Source organism: Manis javanica, chromosome 3 (assembly GCF_040802235.1).
Source record: "Manis javanica isolate MJ-LG chromosome 3, MJ_LKY, whole genome shotgun sequence".
NCBI lineage: Eukaryota > Metazoa > Chordata > Mammalia > Pholidota > Manidae > Manis > Manis javanica.
The window spans coordinates 30549148-30570111 of NC_133158.1; the positions used below are offsets into that span (position 1 = coordinate 30549148).

General features: G+C 51.4%; 2 protein-coding genes across 26 annotated transcripts; both read left to right on the forward strand.

The window, feature by feature from the left end:
* Positions 1-247: 247 nt before the first annotated feature.
* Positions 248-12638, forward strand: IL17RC (interleukin 17 receptor C). Of its 23 annotated transcripts, none has more exons than XM_017677896.3 (19): positions 280-603; positions 1094-1115; positions 1313-1465; positions 1666-1778; positions 1870-1944; positions 2892-3003; positions 3335-3379; positions 5196-5335; positions 5550-5609; positions 7938-7992; positions 8079-8260; positions 8355-8405; positions 9450-9495; positions 9655-9776; positions 10054-10113; positions 10610-10658; positions 11638-11733; positions 11846-11887; positions 11977-12638. In XM_017677896.3, exons 1-19 carry the CDS (start codon positions 322-324, stop codon positions 12594-12596), a joined length of 2325 nt encoding a protein of 774 aa, XP_017533385.3. In that variant the 5' UTR covers positions 280-321; the 3' UTR covers positions 12597-12638. The 23 variants fall into 23 exon arrangements, with proteins under 23 accessions (XP_036856166.2, XP_017533382.3, XP_036856169.2 ...); XM_017677897.3 differs by having other exon boundaries at positions 512-805; XM_017677898.3 differs by having other exon boundaries at positions 512-805; positions 1666-1740; positions 1835-1944.
* A 117-nt stretch (positions 12639-12755) lies between these two features.
* On the forward strand, positions 12756-20922 carry CRELD1 (cysteine rich with EGF like domains 1). 3 transcript variants are annotated; one of them, XM_073231010.1, is made up of 11 exons: positions 12756-12902; positions 13391-13583; positions 13817-13899; positions 16349-16459; positions 16761-16882; positions 17519-17695; positions 17779-17874; positions 18817-18900; positions 19065-19160; positions 19344-19478; positions 19902-20268. In XM_073231010.1, the coding sequence occupies exons 2-11, from the start codon at positions 13410-13412 to the stop codon at positions 19943-19945; spliced, it is 1122 nt and encodes a 373-aa protein (XP_073087111.1). In that variant the 5' UTR covers positions 12756-12902; positions 13391-13409; the 3' UTR covers positions 19946-20268. The 3 variants fall into 3 exon arrangements, with proteins under 3 accessions (XP_073087111.1, XP_073087110.1, XP_017533394.1); XM_073231009.1 differs by lacking the exon at positions 19902-20268 and adding an exon at positions 20278-20922 and having other exon boundaries at positions 12757-12902; XM_017677905.3 differs by lacking the exon at positions 19902-20268 and adding an exon at positions 20278-20922 and having other exon boundaries at positions 12758-12902; positions 16761-16852.
* The last annotated feature ends 42 nt before the right edge of the window (positions 20923-20964 follow it).

Below are 20964 nucleotides of genomic sequence, written 5' to 3' on the forward strand. Positions count from 1 at the left end.
CCGCTGTCTGCCTGGCTCTGGGTCCTGGGTTCCTTTCCCTCATACCACACTTGACTGGAGGCTGGGAAGTGGTGAAAAGCCCACTTTCTGGGGCCCCATGTCCTTGCCTTTGGAGCTTCTGCTCCACAAAGGGTCACTGAGGCCAAGGGCATATGTATGAAGGGACCTGGGGTGCCAGTAAGAGGGGACTCAGTGGCACCAATATTCCAGAGTCACATGAGAAGCAGAAACGCTCCAGGACTGCCCAGGCCCAGGGGTGCACTGGTCAGAGCCCTACTCCTTAGAGACTCCCAGGGTGAGTAAGAGCTCCCTTACTCAGCCATGATGCCACCTCCCTCTCCAGGGGCCCCTCCCGGCCAGGTGTCAGCAGAGGAGGAGGAGGTGAGGCCACCACTGCAGTCCAAGGCTGCCGGGCTCCCAGGCCCAATGTTGCTGGGAGGGACAGGGCGGGGCGGGAATAGCTGGCTGCCTGCCGGGAGCCAAAGCGAAAGCACTTGGGCTGGGACTGGGGCAGGAGTCAGGACTCCCAGGAGAGGGAGTGCGCAGCCCTGCCAGCACTGGGACCCCGAGGCTGGGGACAGAGTCCAGCCTCCCTGCTCACAGGCGAGTAGCCAAGTGGGAGCAGTGGTGCGGTGTCTGCCCCCCCCCTCGGGGGGGCGGGACAGGGCCTCGGGCCTGGGTGCTGCCTGGCACCTGGAAGATGCCTGTGCCCTGGTTCCTGCTGTCCTTGGCACTGGGCCGGAGCCCCGTGGTCCTCTCTCTGGAGAGGCTCGTGGGGCCTCAGGACGTTGCTCGCTGCTCTCCGGTGAGTCTGGGCCCCTGGGAGGGCTGGAGACTGCTCAGGATTTGGTTTGTGTCCCATTGAGGGCCTAGCCTGGCTCCTGTCACTGCCGTCACTGCCAGAACCACCCTGGCTGGTCTGTCTCGTGCTGATGGGGTAAGAGAAAAATGGGGAGGTGGCCAGATCTGGGTCTGTCTTCTGGGTGGGGCTTGAAATAGGGAGCCCCAGAAAGAGGTGGGTGGGCGTCTCAGGCAGGGAAAGATGGTTAGATCTGGGGGCATAAACTCTGACTTGTCTTTACCTCCTTCCCAGGGTCTTTCCTGCCACCTCTGGGGTGAGTAGCCCTACTTTTAGAGAGAAAAGAACTTCCCAGGGTAGCAAAAGGGAGGGGAGCTCTTCTAATCCCATGCCCTCACCATCCACCCTTAGCTCAGAGAAAGCCCAAAGCTCTTTGGCCCACTGAGGGTGTCAAGGGCACCCAAATTCTGGTTTCTGAGGAGCTTCAGTTCCTATTCCACCCTTCATGCACAGATGGTGACGTGATCTGCTTGCCTGGGAGCATCATGTCTGCCCCGGGCCCTGTGCTGGTGCCCACACGCCTGCAGACAGAGCTGTTGCTGAGGTGCTACCAGGAGACTGACTGTGACCTTTGTGTGCGTGTGGCTGTCCACTTGGCTGTGCACGGTGAGCATGTCACCTATGACTGCCCATGTGAATGTGTCTGGGATGCACATGAGGACCTGGGAGTCTGTCAGGCAGCACGGGGCAACCCCAGGTCAGCCTCATCCCCCAATCCACCTCTCAGGCCTCAAGCCTGGCCCCTGCTTCCCAGCAATGGGCTTTGTGGAAGAGGTGGGGGCCTGACCTGGGCCTTGCTTTTCCAGGGCATGGGGAAGAGCCTGAAGATGAGGAAAAGCTTGGGAGAACAGCTGACCCAGAGCTTGAGGAGCCTAGGAATTGTGAGGAGAACCTGGCTAGCCCAACTGCCCCTCGCCAGGTCCTTGCCTCCAGCCCCTGGGCCTGACCAATCCCCTGCCTGCCCTCTGCTTACAGCTTCTCTGCAGGCCCAAGTCATGCTCTCCTTCCAGGCCTACTCTACTGCCCGCTGTGTCCTGCTGGAGGTGCAAGTGCCTGCTACCCTGGTGCAGCCGGGTCAGTCTGTGGTATGTGGAATAATACTACTAATGCTAACTGCCTTCTACACAGGAAATCTGTAGTGCCTTCATGTGAATTATCTCTTTAAGTCCTGATTCTGGCAGGGCAGTGGGCAAGTCCTTTCAGCCCTTTATGCCTCAGTTTTCCTGTCTGTAAATTAGGATTAAGAATAGTCCTACCTTACATGGCTGTTGTAAGAATTAACTGAGTTATGTATAAACTGCTGGTGTAACATCCCCAGCACTGAAGGGTCTCAGGAAGCTAATTTTTCCTTTCTTTTGTAATCCTCAAAACTACCATATGAACCAGGCATTATCATTACCCTCACTTTCCAGATAAACTGAGGCTTGGAGAGGGGAAGTCTGTGGCCTGGATCCAGTTCTCTGGGCTTCCTGCCATAGCATGTCTGCCCCGTGTATATAGGGTAGTGCAGGGAGTTGGGGCTTCTCCCTTCCTCAGGAGGCCACACTTAGTTGGAAGATGTATCTCCCCTTGGGCCAAATCACTCAAACCCTTTGCCTTCAGTGCCCAGCTCCCAGCCTGTAGATGGGAGAATATCTGCTAGCCCTCACAGGTTGCCTCACAGGGCAGTCGTGAGGACCACGGAGGCACTGGGAGGGAGAATCCCTTCTGTGGGGAGGTGTCCCACATTTGCCTGGGGCTGTTTGATCACCTTTTTGCTACGTGACCCAGCACAGAAGGGGTGGGGACCTCCCTCAAATAGCTAGGGCCCTTATCCTGCACTGCTGACACCCCTACTCTGGACATATACTTTACAACTGGGAGCCCTTAAAGGGAATGTTAATGGCAGGATTGGGGCCATACAGTATAAACTGAGTCATTCATTGGTTGGGAGGAGCTGAGCAGCAGTCTGCAGAGAGGAGCTGAGAGCCCTTGGCCTGGATTCTGAGGCCTACCTATACCACCAGCAGCCCACAACCTCTCTCCTCATCAGGGCTCTGTGGTATTTGACTGCTTCGAGGCTGCTCTGGGGTCTGAGGTGCGAATCTGGTCCTACACTCAGCCCAGGTATCAGAAGGAACTCAACCTCACACAGCAGCTGCCTGGTAAGTGGCGCAGAGCCTCAGGGGCCCTAAGTCCTGGTCCCCTGGTCTGTCTCCCCTTTGGCCACTGCCCTCCTGCTTTCAGCCTCTTCCTAGTCCCATCCACTCTCAGGCTGGGGTATGGGCTCCCATCCTCCCCAGGGTCAGTCTCTTGTGCCTCTTCTCCTCAGATGACATGCTTCTCAGTGCCCAGGGAAGGTGCTTTGGGCCCTGGGTAGATTTGGGTGGTATTTAGGGGACAGGGCCCTTTCCAGTGCTCCCCATGGGTTGGATTGCCCCCCTTCTCTCTTTGGCCCTCAGTCCCACTGGAGGCTTTTCTGTGATCTCTCCCCAGACTGCAGGAGGCTTGAAGTCCGGGACAGCGTCCAGAGCTGCCGGGGTAGGGGCTAGGGCCAGCAGGGCTGGGAAGAGGGGGGCCAGGGTCTGGAGTGTGCCGGACCCTTGCAGTAAGCTTCAGGTCTGAGCTGCCACATCCCAGAAGCTTGCAGAGCACATTCATTCATTCACTTATCACCCATGAACTGCAGTGGCTTCTTTCTACCCTGTGCCAGCCCCCGGGAATAGAAAGGTGAATCTCTCACTTCTTATAACAACTATTCATTAGTACCAGGGACATCTTGAGGCCCAAAACATTGTCAAGATCATGGTGCACCCCTACTATGTACTTAAATAACAATAATATTAAACCATAAAATAAGGGCTAAGAAAGCCAAGGTTCTGATGATTGTTCCCATGCACTATTTGGATTTTGTTATTGTGTTGTTAGCTTTTTGTTTTGCATTTTATTTTTTATTGTGGAATGTGTGGAAAATGCACTAATGGAAAAGTGTGTAAAATACACCAATTTTAATGTCTAGTTAATTTTTAATATGTATATACTTGCATAACTACCCCCCACATTAAGATACAAACACTATGATTTTTTTGAATTCTTAAATTATTTTAACTTCATTTTCTTTTTGGTTTTCTAAACTTAAGCTTGGCCTGCCTCTTTGGTAATTCATTAAAGCCTACTAACCACCAGAACTTTGAGGACACAGATAAACAGCATGCATTTCATATCTTCATTCATTCCATAGACACTGACTCACTTAATCAACAGATGTTTAGTGAGTAATTATTCTGCCCAAGGCGTAGCCCTAGGCACTGGAGACAAATAAGCAAACAAGATAGACAAAAATCCCTGCCTTCACAGAGCTGGTAATCTAGCTAGGAGGCAGGATTGGTGGGGGGCATAATGGTGGACACAACAAACACATGGAGATGTGAAATATGCAGTAAATTAGAGCATGATTAGTGCTCTGGTAAAAATACAGGCAGGGATGGCCTCACTTTAGTGAGCAAAGACCTGAAGGAGGTCAGGGAGGAGCTGTGTGGGTAACAGGAAGGAGGGTTCTGTGCAGAGGGAACAGCCAGTGCAAAGGGCCTGGCCTTTTCCATACATACATTATACCACAATAAAAATGAAAATAGAAAACAAACAACTAACACCACAAAAACAAAATCCAAATAGTGCATGGGAACAATCATCAGAACCTTGGCTTTCTTAGCCCTTATTTTATGCTTTAATATTATTGTTACTTAAATACATGGTAGGGGTGCACCACGATCTTGATAATGTTTTGGGCCTCGAGATGTCCCTGACCTCGAGATGTCCCTGGTACTAAAAAAATAGCTGTTATAAGAAGTGATAGATTCACCTATATATTCCCAGTGCCATGTGTTTGGTGTGTTTAAGTATTAGTGAGTAGGCCAGTGTGTCTGCAGCACATTACCTAAGGACAGGAGTGCTAGGAAATGAGGTTAGAGTGTCCATGAGAGCCAGATTTGGTAGGGCCTTGCAGGCCATTTTAAGGACTCTGGCTTTTACTCTGGAAGTAGTATGCAGGGCCCCCAGAGGGTTCTGAGCAGAGGGGAATGATTTATTTTACAGTGGTTACATGATTCTTCTGGCTGCAGAGGGAGAAGCAGAGAGAAGAGTTGTTTCAAGGCCACATACTGGACACCTACATGGGCTCAGCCGTGGGCCAGCTGCTGGGGACAAAGTCTGGTCCAAGACAGAGACCCAAGCTCTGCCCTCCAGGGGCTTCCCAGTCTCAGGGGTGTGAAGGAAATGCCAAAGGGTCAGCTGGCGGTTACAGCCCAGGCTTGGGTGTGCAGAAGAGGTAAAGGAAGTTTCTCTGCCTCCCACACAGTCCTGCCCTGGCTCAATGTGTCTGCCAATGGTGACGATGTACGCCTGGTGCTGGACGTCTCTGAGGAGCAGCAGTTCGGCCTCTCCCTCTACTGGAACCAGGTCCCGGGCCCTTCAAAATCCTTGTGGCACAGAAATCTGGTGAGGCCTCCCCCTCCCCATTCACACTCTAGGCTGATGCTCATGCTAAGGATGTGAGTGCATTATTAAAGGGACCCTTGAAGAGGACAGAGACCCACACCCACCCAAGAAACACTAGTGGGGGAATGGCTGCCTGCCCGGTTTCCTCAGCTTTGGCCTCCAGCCTTCCTCCTCCTCATCATCTGCAACTACTCCCCTTCTACTTGTCCCGCAGACTGGGCCACAGACCATTACCTTGAACCACACAGACCTGCTTCCCTGCCTCTGTATTCAGGTAGGAGCAGAGACCAGCTGGGAGCTGGGGGAAAGGGATTGGGGAAATGGCAAGGGAGGTGGCGCCCACCTTCCTGGTGTCTACACTTCTCTCTTTTTTTATTTTTTATTAAGGTATGGTTGATATACACTCCTATGAAGGTTTCACATGAAAAAACAATATGGTTACTACATTCACCCTTATTATCATGTCCCCACCCATACTCTAATGCAGTCACTGTCCATCAGTGCAGCAAGATGCCACAGATCCACTGTGTGCCTTCTCTGTGCTACACTGTTCTCCCCGTGATGCCCCACACCATGTGTACTAAACATAATACCCCTCAGTCCCCTTCTTCCTCCCTCCCCACCCACCCTCCCACATCCCTCCCCTTTGGTAACCACTAGTTCATTCTTGGAGTCTCTGAGTCTGCTGCTATTTTGTTCCTTCAGTTTTGCTTCATTGTTATACTCCAAAAATGATGGAAATCATTTGACAGTTGTCTTTCTCTGCCTGGCTTATTTCACTGAGCATAATGTCCTCCAGCTCCATCCATGTTGTTGCAAATTGTAGGATTTGTTTCTTTCTTATGGCCAAATAGTATTCCATTGTCTACACTTCTCTTTGAGGTGGAAACTATGGTTCCCTTGGGTGACTGGCCCTCCCTTGATCTTTGCTGTCCTATGTCTTCTACCTGTTGTATGCCCCATGCTCTTCCTGATTCTCTATCCACAAGACTCCTACTTATGGTTCATGGACCCCTTCAAATGTCATCGTCTTTGAAGCCCTCTCCTATTCCCCCAATTCCCTCTTTGTGCCTCCCTGGAGAGTACAACATGTGCTGTGAGCTTAGACTGCTTTGAATCCTGGCTCTTGCCATTTGCTAGCTGTGTGACCTTGGGCAAGTCACTTTACCTCTCTGAGCCTGTTTCCTTCTAGCCTCACAGGACTGTTATGAGGAAGTGTGCCACATCCAAGCTTATATGTGTTGGCTCTTTCCTCTCCCTCTGATTGCACATTTAATTGGTCATCAGGTATGTTCTGCTTTGCCTCTGACATTAGCATTTCTCATTTGTACTACCTGAAATGCCCTCACTTCTTTTCCATACAACCAAACCCTTCCAGCTCAGATGTCACCTTTTTCCCAAAGCTTTTCCTCAAATGGCCTTTCCTCTGTAAATCTTCTAGCACTTATGTCTTTCCTTGTCTATTTATCAATTCCTTTCTTATATGGGTACCTCATTTCTTCTTGCATACAACAGATGCTCAGTGAATGAGTGATCAGTTTATTAATGTATGTACTTGTTTTATCCTTACAAATCTGAAGGATAAAACAAGTTGCCTTCAAGGAAATATTAACCAATTCAAGTTTAGTGATTTCCCCAGAGACTTGTACAATGCCTGGCATGTAGTGGGTGCTAATTTGCTTTGATAAATGAGTAAATGAAAGGAACTCTAGTTTGAAAGGACACATGACAGATGTTCACGAAATGTTTGCTGTCATATAGATGTGTTTATTGCCAAGCACAATGCTTGCCACATAGTAGGTGCTCTTAATTAAAGCCTCCCTGAATAATATATCATCTCTAGTGCTTAGTGCAGGGCCAAGCACAGTATATAGGTGTGCTTACAAAATCTGTTTAAAGAATAAATGAATGTCTCTTTAACACCTAGCACAGTGCCTGGCACATAGCAGGTTCTCATAAAGTGACTGCAGATGTAACTGTCCAATGTCTCCAGTGCTACAGTGCTAAGACACATAGTAGAAACTCATTAAAAGTTTGTTGAATGAACAAAGCAAAACTGAAGGAACAAAACTACAGCAGACTCATAGACTCCAAGAAGGTATAGCAGTTACCAAAGGGAAGGATTGGGGAAGATGGGGAGGGTGGGAGGGAGAAGGGAATTAAGGGGCATCATAATTAGCACACATAACATAGGTAGGTCACAGGGAAGGCAATATAGCCCGGAGAACACAAGAAATGACTCTACAGCATCTTACTGTGCTGATGGACAGTGACTGCAATGGGGTGCAGGGGGGGACTTGATAAAATGGGTGAACGTTGTAACCACAATGTTGCTCATGTGAAACCTTCCTAAGATTATGTATCAATGATACCTTAATAAAAAAGTTTGTTGAATGAAGGTGTTGCCAGATGTTGGCATAAGGTTTGCTGCAAGAATAAATGTGTGCAACTCCAGGACCTTACAAAAGGCAAAAGCCCCAGCAAGTGTTTGTGATATATCTGAATGAAAACATTCCCAGGGCGTAATAAAGGACCTGGCACATGATCCTCTTGGAGGGTTGGCTGGGTTGAACTGACCTGTGGAGCCCTGTTTTCTTTTCAGGTGTGGCCTTTGAAGCCTGATTCCACCAGGACAAGTACCTGCCCCTTTAGTGAGGGTGAGTAGACCAGCCTGGGCCAGGTGGAAACAGTGAGCAGGTAGACCCCAGCTGGGCTGCGCAGTGACTCTGCCTTCTCCCTGCAGACCCCCGTGCATACCAGAACCTCTGGCTTGTTGCCCAGCTGCAGCTGCTGCCCCCACGGGGCTGGCGGCTGGATGCTCCATGCTCAGTACCCGCCATGGCCACACTGTGCTGGCAGGCACCGGGCAGGGGCCCCTGCCAGCCACTGGTTCCACCACTGCTCCAAGAGAATGTCACTGTGAATGTAAGTGAGATGTCAGCAGGGCTCCTGGGGTCAGGCAAGGAAGTGGAGCCCACAGGCTACCTTTTGTGACCCACTCATTACGCTCTTTCCACAGAAGGTCCTTGAGTTCCCGTTGCTGAAAGGTCACCCCAACCTCTGTGTCCAGGTAAGAAGGAGATGCCAAGTGTTGGGCTAGGGGAAGAACTAGGCACAGCCCCAAGACAAGACACTGTGTTCTGGACACACTTTATCCTTGGGTCCCTGGAGTAAAATGGTTATGGGCTTCCTCTTTAGGATTTCCACTTTACTTTAGCAGTGCATGGGATCCTGGTCAAGCCACTTCACCTTTCTGAATGTCAGTCTCCTCATCTGTTTAATGGGGATGATAACAGTAACTACTTCTAGAGTGGTTAGGGAGATTGAGTAAGTGCTCTTCCTTAGCGACTGGCACAACTAAATGCTCAGTAAATGTTAGCTGCTTTTATTATTGCCATCATGACAATATTTCCCTGCCTGTAGAATGAGTTGCTCTACAACCTCAAAGGGTGATTATAAAAATACTCATTCATTCAAGATTTAGTGAGCATCTACTATGTGTCAGGTACTGTTTAACGCATTCGGGATAGATACGTCAGTGAATAAAACCCATAAATATTCCCACTCCTATAGAGCTTATATTGTAATGGAGAAAGGCAGACAGTAAACATGATTAGTAGATTATATGGTATGTTAAAATTGTATATTCAACTTGATGATGGGGGGAGTCTAGTAACCATAATGTTGCTCATGTAATTGTAGATTAATGATACCAAAAAAAAAATTGTATACTTGACATGGGAAAAGGTAGGAAAGTATAAGGGAGAATTGGGGATGTGATTCCAAGTGGAGTGGTCAGATGAGGACTCATTATTTTAGAGAAGGTGGTTGGATGAGGAGGGACTGTATAAAGTGCTTTGTTAGATAAGAAAAGAGCTAATTTAGGATCATAAGGCCATTTTAGCCCAGATGACATCACAAAGCTGAGGCTGAGAAAGATGGAGTATCTCCTCTTCACCTAGCCTTGAACCCAGATCTGCCTAAGGTCAGGTCCAGAGTGCAGACGACCTACCCCAACCTGATAGGCCTCTCCTTGCCTGTCTATTCTTTTCCAGTCTTCCTAGCCTCAGCTCTTGCTTTTCCTCATGCCCCTAACCCTGGTCCTTCTAAGCAGGTGAGCAACTGGGAGAATGTGCAGCTGCAAGAGTGCCTGTGGGCTGGTGAGTGGGGCCTGGGAGAGGCTGTGGCAGGGCCATAGCAGTACAGACGAACCCTGGAAGTGCCAGATCCTGGGGATGAAGGTCAGGTGTGGGTGGGGGGCAAGTGGCAACCCTCAGGAAGGTTGAGTCTCACTCAGGGTGGGCTCTTACCCCTTCCAGACTCCCTGGGTCCCCTCAAGAATGACATGCTGCTGGTAGAGACACGAGGTCCCCATGACAACAAATCGCTCTGTGCCTTAGAACCCAGCGGCTGCACCCCCTTGCCCAGCAAGGGCTCCACGGTGAGGTCTGGGGGACCCTCTTTTATATACTTTTCCAGCTTCATCTCAAATCTAGCCTCAAATTTTCACTATTTAAATTTTCCTCCTCTGTGCAAGGCCCTGTGCTGGCTTCTGGGAATGTGGGGGTGACTCAGATCAAGGTCCTGTTCTCAGTGGCCTCTCAAAAGTCTCCAGGCCCCTCCTCCCCCCACCCCCACACCATTTGGCCTGGCTGCAGTCTGGTGGGCTCCTAGGTGTGGTGCCCCTAGGTGACACCCCTCACCCCTTGGTTTGGCAGAGGGCAGCTCGCCTTGGAGAGCAGTTACTACGAGACATGCAGTTAGGCCAGTGTGTACAGGTGAGTAGGTGTCAGAAGGGTCCTACCCCAGTGCTCAGGGGCAACAGGCCTAAAACTATGTCTTCAACCTCTTCCACTTCTTCCTATGTCTGGCTCCTCCTAGGCAGGGGCCTCCTCACTGTCCCTCTAGCATCCACCAACCATTTGTGCTTATTTTCTGTCCAGCCCTGGGGAAGGTAAGAGTTGAGGAGGCTTAGTTCCAGTCCCCAAACTGCCTACTACTGGCTAGAAACCAGTAAACAGCCAACCACATTCACATGGGCTGAGCACTGCGTTCCAGGGAGAGGTTCATGTGGGCCATGTCTGGCATGGAGGAAGGCATAGTCCACCTAGTGGGAACAGCATAAGCAAAGGCAGAGCAGCTTGCAGGAAGTTGCTGGGGGAGGCAGGGTGGATATGCGTGGTTGAGGCTGCAAGTTTGGAGATCAGGCTGGCCAGAACTTGGGCACTGAACACCAAGCTCAGGTCTCTGGACTTGGTTTTGTCTGTCTTACAGCTGTGGGATGAGGACCCGGGAGCACTATGGGCCTGCCCCATGGACAAGTGTGAGTACCTCCCTTACTCTCTTTACCTGGAGCTGGTACTTGACAGGAACCACTCCTGGGGACAGCACACACAGTGGCCTTATCCTTCCCTGGCTCAGATCAATCTGAAGGTCATTCCTTCCTTCACTGAAAAAACCATGAGGAAAGCTTGCAGGGATCCCAACATCACCATACAGACACAATCTCTGCTTCCAACTAAGCCATAGAAGGCTAGAGAAACCTTAGCTCAACAATCACTTACATTTAATAAGTGTCAGCTAGTAAAGCATTAACTATAAGGTAAAAGTGTCCAATGCCATGAATGCATGTAACAGGAACCTGACCTAGGCGGGGTGAGGAGTTCAGGGGAAAGGTTCAAGCTGACCTCTGAAGGCTGAGCTATGTGAAGGAGGTAGAAATGCATTTTTGGTGAAGATGGTGGGGTGCTTCCTTTAGGAACCTCAAGGTGGCCAGGGTTACTGGAGGGTTTTGAGAGGCAGGCCTCTGGCACAAGATGAGGGTTCAAGGTAAGGCCCTGGGAGCCAATGTAAGGAATCTGGATTTTATCTTAAGAGTTGTAGAAGCTTCCCAAAAGGCTATAATCAAACTTGTATTTAAGAAAAGCTCCCTGGAACTGTCATGTGGTAATGAATTGGAGGCAAAAAAGAGATCAGGGACACCAGTTAGAAGACTGTTGCAGTCATCCAAGGGGGTTAAGTCAAAGGCCCAGCAATCCTAGGCTTAGGGGACAATAATATTAGCTGATCTTTGAGCATTGACTATGCCCAGCATTGTGTTAAGTGCTTAAGTGTATTAATACATGTAGTCCTCACAACCCTATGAAACTATCCCAATTTTACTGAGGTGATAACTGAGGTAGAAGGTGAAGACACTTACCCAAGTTTACCCAAGTGCGTGCGGTGGATGTTGGGCAAATCACTTCACTTCTCTGGGCCTGTAAGGCCTCTAACTAGCCTGTGTTATCCTCTGGGTCTCCTAGACATCCACAAGCGCTGGGCCCTGGTGTGGCTGGCCTGCCTACTCTTTGCCGCGGTGCTTTTCCTTCTCTTCCTTATCAAAAAGGACCACGTGAAAGGTGAGCACTTCCCGGCTCCCCATTCCTCGGGGGCAGGACTGGAGTAGGCTCGGGAGTTCATCAAGAGAAGGTGGCGGCTGAGCTCACCGGCTGCATCCCTCTCCCCTAATAGGGTGGCTGAGGCTCTTGAAGGACATCCACGCAGGGGCTGAGTGTGAGTAGACGCCGGGCGGGGGGCCGCCCGCAGCGGGCCGGGCCTCGGGCCCTCTCACATCTTCCCTCCCGCTCTGTTCTCTCCGGCAGCGGCCGCCAGGAGCCGAGCGGCTCTGCTCCTCTACTCCGCCGATGACGCTAGCTTCGAGCGCTTGGTAGGCGCTCTGGCGTCGGCGCTGTGCCAGCTGCCGCTGCGCGTGGCCGTGGACCTGTGGAGCCGCCGTGAGCTGAGCGCGCTGGGGCCCCTGGCCTGGTTCCACGCGCAGCGGCGCCAGACCCTGCAGGAGGGCGGCACGGTGGTGCTGCTGTTCTCGCCCGGGGCCGTGGCGCTGTGCTGTGAGTGGATGCAGGACCGGACGTCGGCACCCGGGGCGCGCGGCCCGCACGACGCCTTCGCCGCCTCGCTCAGCTGCGTGCTGCCCGACTTCTTGCAGGGCCGGGCGCCTGGCCGCTACGTCGGGGCCTACTTCGACACACTGCTCCACCCGGATGCCGTGCCCGCCCTTTTCCGCACCGTGCCCGTCTTCTCACTGCCCTCGCAGCTGCCAGACTTCATAGGGACCCTGCAAGGGCCCGGTGCCCCCCGCTCTGGACGGCTAGCGGAGAGAGCGGAGCAAGTGTCCCGGGCACTGCAGCCCTCCCTGGACAGCTGCTTCCGGCCCCCTGCGGGTCCTGGGGACTCCAGGGACGGCACGCGGGTTGGGACCTGAGCAGGGGACAGGACTTGAATAAAGGCAGACGCTATTTTTCGACCCACGGCTCCCACTTTATCTCTGGGGAAGCTCAGCTAGCCTAACTCGGCACCCGCGGCCCTTTAACACACCCGGACAGGTGCAGCCCTGCGCTGCCTCCGGTTGGCTGGCGTTGGGTGACGCAATGGCACACGGCCCGCCGCCATTGGCCGTGTCGTGGGCTCCGCCCCTCCAGACTGCAGAGCAGGCGGAGGTTGCACGTCTTACGCAGGCGGCGGCCGCGGCGGTGTTGGGGTGACTGAGCTGTCGGCGCCCGCGGGCTGGGTCGGTAGTCTCTTCCTCCCCCGCGCCTTACGCAGATTTGCATCCTCCCCTGTCGCGTCGTGGGCTGTGCCTTTGCTGCCTGCTGGCCCCGAACCTGACCCCTCCTCTTTATATCCAGATCCGGGATCCTTCCCCCCAAGACCTCCCATCCGGCCTTTTCTCCCCAGATACTTGGAATCTGACTCACTCTCCCCAATTCCCTGGGCCCTACCCCTAATATTCACACCCTAAAACAGTGGGCTGACTCCTGTCCACTAGCCAAAGATCCAAGCCACCTGTCATGGTGACGAGGATAATTTATGCCCATACTCGAATTGCAGAATAGGCCTCCTTCCCCACCATCTCCCTTCCCCGGGCTGTACCCCAGTTTAGCTTCCTTTTCTTAAAATAACATATCTGGGCTCCCATACCCGCGGTGCCTCAAAACCGACCCTTTTCTTTCACACCTGGCTTCTCCAGTGAACCCTAGCCATGCCCTCTATCTACAGGTCCCCAGCCTGGGAGAAGATGGCCCCACAGCCCCCGAGGGGCCTGGTCCCTGCTCTGCTCTGGGGCCTGAGCTTCTTCCTCAGCCTCCCAGGCCCTGTCTGGCTCCAGCCCTCTCCACCTCCCCAGTCCTCTCCCCCCATTGAGCCGCATCCATGCCACACCTGCAGGGGACTGGTGGACAGCTTCAACAAGGTGGGTGCACCAGCAGCCTGGTGGGAAGGGGTCCAGCTGCAATAGAACAGGGGTTGAGAGTGGGGAGCTCTGGGATGGACCCAGAGCTGCACGGACCCAAGTCCCAACTTGGTTACTTACTAGTGTATGTATGGCCTTGGGCAGGCTCTCTGTGCCTCAATTACCTGGTCAGTGAAATACTGCTAGAATGCCAGACACTGTGCTTAGCTATTACTAACTTTCTCCATTTACAGGGCCTGGAGAGAACCATCCGGGACAACTTTGGAGGTGGAAACACTGCCTGGGAGGAAGAGAAGTTGTCCAAATACAAAGACAGGTAAGGGGCTGGAGGGGTTGTTTGTATACCTCACCTCCTAATCTCTGCTCTACTGGTGGGGGCCTAGACTTATTGAGGCTGGGGGAATATATGCACCCTTGAGGACCATATATTCCGCAGATATCATTGAACATCTATGGTACAGTGGTAAACAAGGCAAGCAAGATCCCAACTTCAAGTAGCTTACATTCTAGTAGAGAAGACTGACGTAATAAATAAATGATATATCAGGTGAAGGACAGTAAAGCAGGGTAGACTATAGAATGGTGGGAAGCGTGGTGCTCAAGGTGTAACATTTGAACAGAGACCTGAAGTGAAGAAGCAGACTAGGTGACAGTGGGGAAGGAATTTAGACAGAATGGGACTGTGTATTTGAGAAGTAGCTGGATTTGGAGTGAGCAGAAAGGAGAGTGGTAGAAGGTGACAGCAAAGGGCCTTGAAGGTCACAGAAAGGAGTTTAGATTTCTTTCTGAGTGTAATGGGAAACCATTGGAAGGTTGGGAGCAGAGAAGTAATGTGGTCTTATTTATACCTTTAAAAGATACACTGTTGTGTAGCAAGCAGACTATACTGGGTGAAGTGGAGGAAGCAGGGAGACCAGTTAGGAGGCTACTGCACAGTCTAGGCATGACAGCAGCATGAGCTGGTATGGTATCCAGTGGTGGACATGGTGAGAAGGGTCAGATTCGGGGTATATTTTGCAGATAGACCAATAGGACTCGATGATGGATTCATTATGTGGTATGAGAGAAAAAGTAGAATAAAAGGTACTTGGTAGGATTGGGGTCTAAACAACCAGGTGAATACTAGGGCTATTTTTGAGATGGGTAAAACTAGGGAAGGAGAAGGCTTAGAGGAGGCATGGAATCAGGTGTTCTCTTTGAGCATGTTGGGCTGAGATGTCCATTCACAGCTAAGCAGAGTTAGACTTAGGAGTCTGGAGTTCAGGGGAGAAGTAGAAGCTGGAAACATGAATTTGTAAGTCATCAGTGTATAAAACCATGGGATGAGATGAGATTGTATTGAGAGGAGAGGCCTGAGTCCTAGGCCCTGCAGCTTCTCAAACTCAAATTGAGGAAAGGGAATCAACAAAGACTTGGAGTTAGACAGACTTGGTTATAGTTATGACCGTTTGTATCCTGGAGAAGGTCACTTAACCTCTCTGAGTCTCAGTTTCCTCATCTGTAAAATGTGCATATTAATACCTCCTTGGCCTGTTTCATAGGATTGTGGTAAGGATTAAACTATGATGTCCATAGGAAATAAAAGGCTTTGTTATTATGTAACACTGGTCATTTTCCTTTCCCTCAGTAGGCCTTAGTTTCCTCATTTGGGAATGAAGGGATTGGCCAAGGTAATCCTAAGGGTACTTCCATGTCTATAATGGCTCCTATTTTTTTTAAAATCACCTCCTCTTATGTGCCAGGCAATGTGTCAGACCCTTCAAATACATAATATAATATACTATACGCATATTTAAAATTTTTTCTTATTGTAGTAGAATACACACATAACATAAAATTTACCATTAGAGATGTTTAGTGCCTTCACAATGTTGTGCAAGCGTTACCACCATCTAGTTGCAGACCATTTTTATTATCCCAGAAAGAAACTCCATATCCATTAAGCAGTCACTCTGCATTCTCCCTTTCCCCCAGCCACTGGTACGCCTTTATGTCTCTGGATTTGCTGATTCCATTGGAACCCTTTTGTGTCTGGCTTCTTTCACTGATCATGTTTTCAAGGTTCATCCATGTTGTAGCATGAATCAGTACTTCAGTCATTTTTAAGGCTTAATAATATACTCTAGTATGTATTGGCCACATTTTGTTTATCCATTCATCAGCTGATGGATAGTCAGGCTGTTTCTACCTTTTGGCTATCATGTATATTTCTGTGAACATTTGTGCCCAAGTTTCCGTGTGAACACCTGCTTTTCCATTCTTTTGGGTATATACCTGGGAGTGGAATTACTGAGTGATATGGTGATGCTTAACTTATTGAGGAACCGCCAGACTGTTTTTCACAGTCTGCACCATTTTTCAATCCCACCTGCTATGTAGGAGGATTCCAATTTCTTCACGTCCTTGCCAACACTTGTTATACATTTTTATTCACATCTATCCTGCAAGGGTATATTATATTCCACTGTGCAGATGAAGGAACTGAGGTATCTTACAGCACACTCACAGTGGAGGGATGGGGAAGGTATTGTCCCTATTTTACGGATAAGAAAACAGGTTCAAGAGAGGTTAAGTGACTTGCCCAAGGTCACAATTAGATTTGAACCCAGGTCTGGGTGATTGCCCAAACCAGTACCCCTTCCATTACACCCTGTGGCCTTTCCTTTGACACTGTCATGGCATGAGGAGGGGTGGGAGAGGAGACCTTCAGGAGGGTGATGGGTGGGATGGCATGTGTTCCGGCCGCCCCTGCCCTGTCTTGTCAGTGAGACCCGCCTGGTAGAGGTGCTCGAGAACGTGTGCAGCAAGTCGGACTTCGAGTGCCACCGTCTGCTGGAGCTGAGTGAGGAGCTGGTGGAGAGCTGGTGGTTTCACAAGTGAGTGGTGTGGTGGCAGGGAGGGCCACAGGCAGGGCCTGGCGGTAGGCTGGGGGCGGTGCATGCCTGTCCTGGTTTGGCTCCTCCTTCCAATCCCGGATCTGCTGAAGACAGGGGACCCAAGCTCTCACTCTTGAGCCTCGCTTTACCCTTCTGCCAAATGGGGAGCGAGTATGGATCAGGTGGTCTTAGAGATCTTATGCCCAAGATGGGGTGCACCACAGATCCTGTGGGAGTCTGGGGGTGGCGGGCAGCACCTCTGATACTGTCTCAGTGCCCTTCACTGTCACCCCCACCTCAGGCAGCAGGAAGCCCCAGACCTCTTCCAGTGGCTCTGTTCAGATGCCCTGAAGCTCTGCTGCCCCTCAGGCACCTTCGGGCCTTCCTGCCTTCGTGAGTTTTTCAAGTTCCTCTTGGGAGATGGTAAGGGGACTGCTAAGGCCAAGGACCTAGTCCTGGCTCTGCCCCTAGCTGGCTGTGTGAACTCAGGCCGTTCAGACACCTTCTCTGGGCCTCAGTTCTCGCCTGCCTCAGAGGGTTGGTGAGATGAACAAATCAATGGGAAACAGCTCTGAAAAAAATACGGGGCTAGCCTGGGGCAAATGTGGCTGTGATTTTTATCATATATTTGAGAAATATCCCTTTCCCCATTTCCCATGCCTGGATCAGACCAGGCCCCATCCCCTGGACTAAGGTGACCTCCTAGGGATGGGCAGGTGCTGCCCTGAAGCCCCATTGTCACCATCTTTTTCTACACACAGTCCTGAGTCAGGAGATGAACTTAACACCAGCCCCTTTTAGAAAAATCTCTCTGGAAGCTGCACATAAGGAGTTAGCGACAAAGATGGTCAATTCAGTCTTTATAAAAGAAAAGATTTGTAAATAATCTAACTGTTCCACAATGGGGTATTGGTTAAGTAAATTTCACACAGTTTTATGACAAAACATTGTTGCCATTAAAATGGTTTCTTCTCTCACAATGTTTAATGATATGGAGAAAATATTCTGTATATACAAGATTGTATTTATGCTCTCACCCAATCTGGTATCTGCCCACAGCCTGTCCTGGGGGTGCAGAGAAGCCCTGTAGTGGCTACGGGCGGTGTGAAGGCGAAGGGACTCGAGGGGGCAGTGGGCATTGTGACTGCCAAGCCGGCTATGGGGGTGAGGCCTGTGGCCAGTGCGGCCTGGGCTACTTTGAGGCGGAGCGCAACGCCAGCCATCTGGTATGTTCGGGTAGGTAGCCAAGAGGTGCGGTGCTGGGTGGGGCAGATGGGGTGCCTGCCTGCCCATCCTTATACTTCTCCCATTCCCCCCAGCTTGTTTTGGCCCCTGTGCCCGCTGCTCAGGACCTGAGGAATCGAACTGTTTACAGTGCAAGAAGGGCTGGGCTCTGCACCACCTCAAGTGTGTAGGTGAGTGGGGCCCTGCCCTAGGACCAGGGAGGTGAACAGGGGCCTAGGCTTGGTTGCCCATCAACACACACTTTTCTGGGCAAGACCAACAAATCCCCATCTTCATGAAGATATCAGGCTGGTTGGAAAGGCAGAAAGGTAACCAGGCACTTACAGTAGAGACTGATCTTTCTATAGGGAGAGTTGTCCCTGATCCAGCTTGGTGGTGGTGGTCAATCAGGAGACTTCTTGGAGGAGGTTTCACGTAGGCCAAGTGTTGAAAATGGAGGAAGGGTAAGCCAGAGGAATAAGGAAACTGAACTTGGGGTCAGGAAGTGTTGGTTCGAGACTTGGTTTGTCCCTTGCCTAGCTATTTATATAGATGAGGGTAAGGGTTACACTGCTGTAACAAAAAGATCCCCAAAGACTGCCTTACAGAATATAGAGGTTTATTTTTATCTCATACCACAGTCTCAAAGCAAGTGGTCAAGGTTTCCAGGGAAGCTGCAGACCCAGACTCATTCAAAGACCCAGATTCCTGTTGTACTATGCAGTCATCCCCTTGGGTGCTCTCTTTGTGGCTCAGGCTGGGTCATGGTCACCTCCATGATCTGTGGCCCCAGCACTCAGGAAGGGAGAAAGGGAGGAAAGTGCATGGACGAGTCCAAGTCCGTTGTTTTAAGGCCAGGCTGAACGTGGAGCACATCACTTCTGTTTACATCTTCTTGGCCAGATCTCAATCACAAGGCTACACTTCCAAGCTGCAAGGCAGACTGGAAAACATAGTCTGTAGCTGGGCAGCCTAGAGTCTGACTGCACCTCTGCATCTGAGGTGGTGGACAGCCTGCAGTCTCTGCCACTCCATTTAAGCCTGGCCAAGTCCATTCTCCAAAAATGCTGGCCTCAAGCTTCCCTGTTAGTAAAATAGGGATTGAAATCCCCACCCTGGCGTCCTCTCTGCAGACATTGACGAGTGTGGCACAGAGCGAGCCAACTGTGGAGCTAACCAGTTCTGCGTGAACACGGAGGGCTCCTACGAGTGCCGAGGTAATTGTTTCCCCCTGAAGGGAGGGTGGGAGGAGCTGCTTCATGCTTGTCCCCCAAAACTTCTGCCTTCTCAGGTGCCAGAACCACTCCAAGCCTCTTCTGGAGCAGGGCTTTCTCCGCTGGGTGGAGGGCCACTCTCACCCCTGTCTCTCTCCCTTCTCCAGACTGTGCCAAGGCCTGCCTGGGCTGCATGGGGGCAGGGCCAGGCCGCTGTAAGAAGTGTAGCCTTGGCTACCAGCAGGTGGGCTCCAAGTGTCTCGGTGAGTCTCCTGTCAATGGGCACAGGCACCTTGGAGGCCTTGGCCACCATGAATTAAGAAGGGCCAGAATGTGTACAGGGCAGCGAAAGGATGGGTAGAATGTTGCCTGGGTGAGGGGAATGTCAGGATGTGCTGCATGTGGGACCCCAGCAGTCAGGGCTCCCGACCTTGGCTCTCCTCCAGATGTGGATGAGTGTGACACAGAGGTGTGTCCAGGAGAGAACGAGAAGTGTGAGAACACCGAGGGCAGTTATCACTGCATCTGCGCCGAAGGCTACAAGCAGATCGAGGGCATCTGTGTGAAGGAGCAGATCCCAGGTGAGCCCCATACTGGTACCCCGACACCTGAGGAGGGGTGGTCCTCATCCAAAGGGAGGACAGGCAGGCCCCTTCCAGGCAGCTTCAGGTCCTGCCCCACCCCCCCACTGCCACCCAGACCCCATGAGGCTGCAATGAGACCCAAACCCTACATCTGATCTCCAGGCTGGCTTTTGGTAGCCTCACACCTACCAGAGCAGAAGGAAAATCGGACTTGTGTCAAATCACTCTACCTCCCCAAACCTCTTTCCTCACCTGTCCAATGGGATCAGTCCTTGCCCCCGGCCACCAAGAGCTATTATAGGCCATGGTATGCTGAGATGAGGGACAGTCACAATGACGATGATAGCGACCACTTCCACAGCTTTGTGTGTCAGCTGCTGTTCCAAGTATGTAACACATGTGAACTTCTTTCACCCCTAGAACAAATCCAGTGCTATAGGTATTCTCATCCCCATTTGAAATAGTGGAAACTGGGATCAAAATGAAGAGGCAACTTGCGCAGAGCCACGTGGCAGGCAGGTTGCAGAGCTGAGTGTCCAGTCCAGGCAGTCTGGCTCTGGAACTGGGCTTATACACATGCTGTGTGTCCCAACGTGCCCACCATGTGGCCTTGGCCTTGGACAAACCTCCTCACCTCTGTGAGCCCCAGCTTCCCATTTATTGAGACAGGGCTAACAACTGTAGCCCTCAGAGTTGTCCTCAGCAGTAAGTGACATTGTGTGATGGCTTGTTGGGCAGGGATGAGGCAGTGAAGATGAGGAGTGGGGAGGAATGACAGGGTCCTCTGGCTCCTCAGAGTCAGCGGGCTTCTTCTCGGAGATGACAGAGGACGAGCTGGTGGTGCTGCAGCAGATGTTCTTCGGCGTCATCATCTGCGCGCTGGCCACACTGGCCGCCAAGGGCGACTTGGTCTTCACTGCCATCTTCATTGGGGCTGTCGCAGCCATGACTGGCTATTGGTTGTCAGAGCGCAGCGACCGTGTGCTGGAGGGCTTCATCAAGGGCAGATAATCCCTGCCACACTGGCAGGATCTCCACCCAGGCTGCCCCCAGAGGTCGGACCTTTCTCCTGCCTGGACTTGTGAAGCAGCTTGCTTTGTTTGGTGAGAGTGGGGTAAGCAGCCACACTCCCCAAGTCTGGGCGGTTAGGCTCCTGGGGTGAAAAGGTAGCCCTTAAGGTGGATGCCATGAGATGGCCTGGGAGACTGCACAGGCTTCACAATGTGTGTGAATTTTTAAGACAAGTGTCTCCTCGTGGTGGCTGCTAGTGAGCTTTGGCCCCTGCCCAGGATGGGGGGGTGTTGTCTCTGCAGGGGTGGCCCATCACAGTCCACTCCTGCCAGCTGCATGCTGCCAGCTCCTGTTCAATACTCACTCCTGCCCCTCAGCCACTGATTTATTTATTTATCTCAGGAAATAAAGAAAGGTCTTGGAAAATAGAGATGCATGTCTTACTGCCTGACTTCCCCCCTGTGATTTGGCC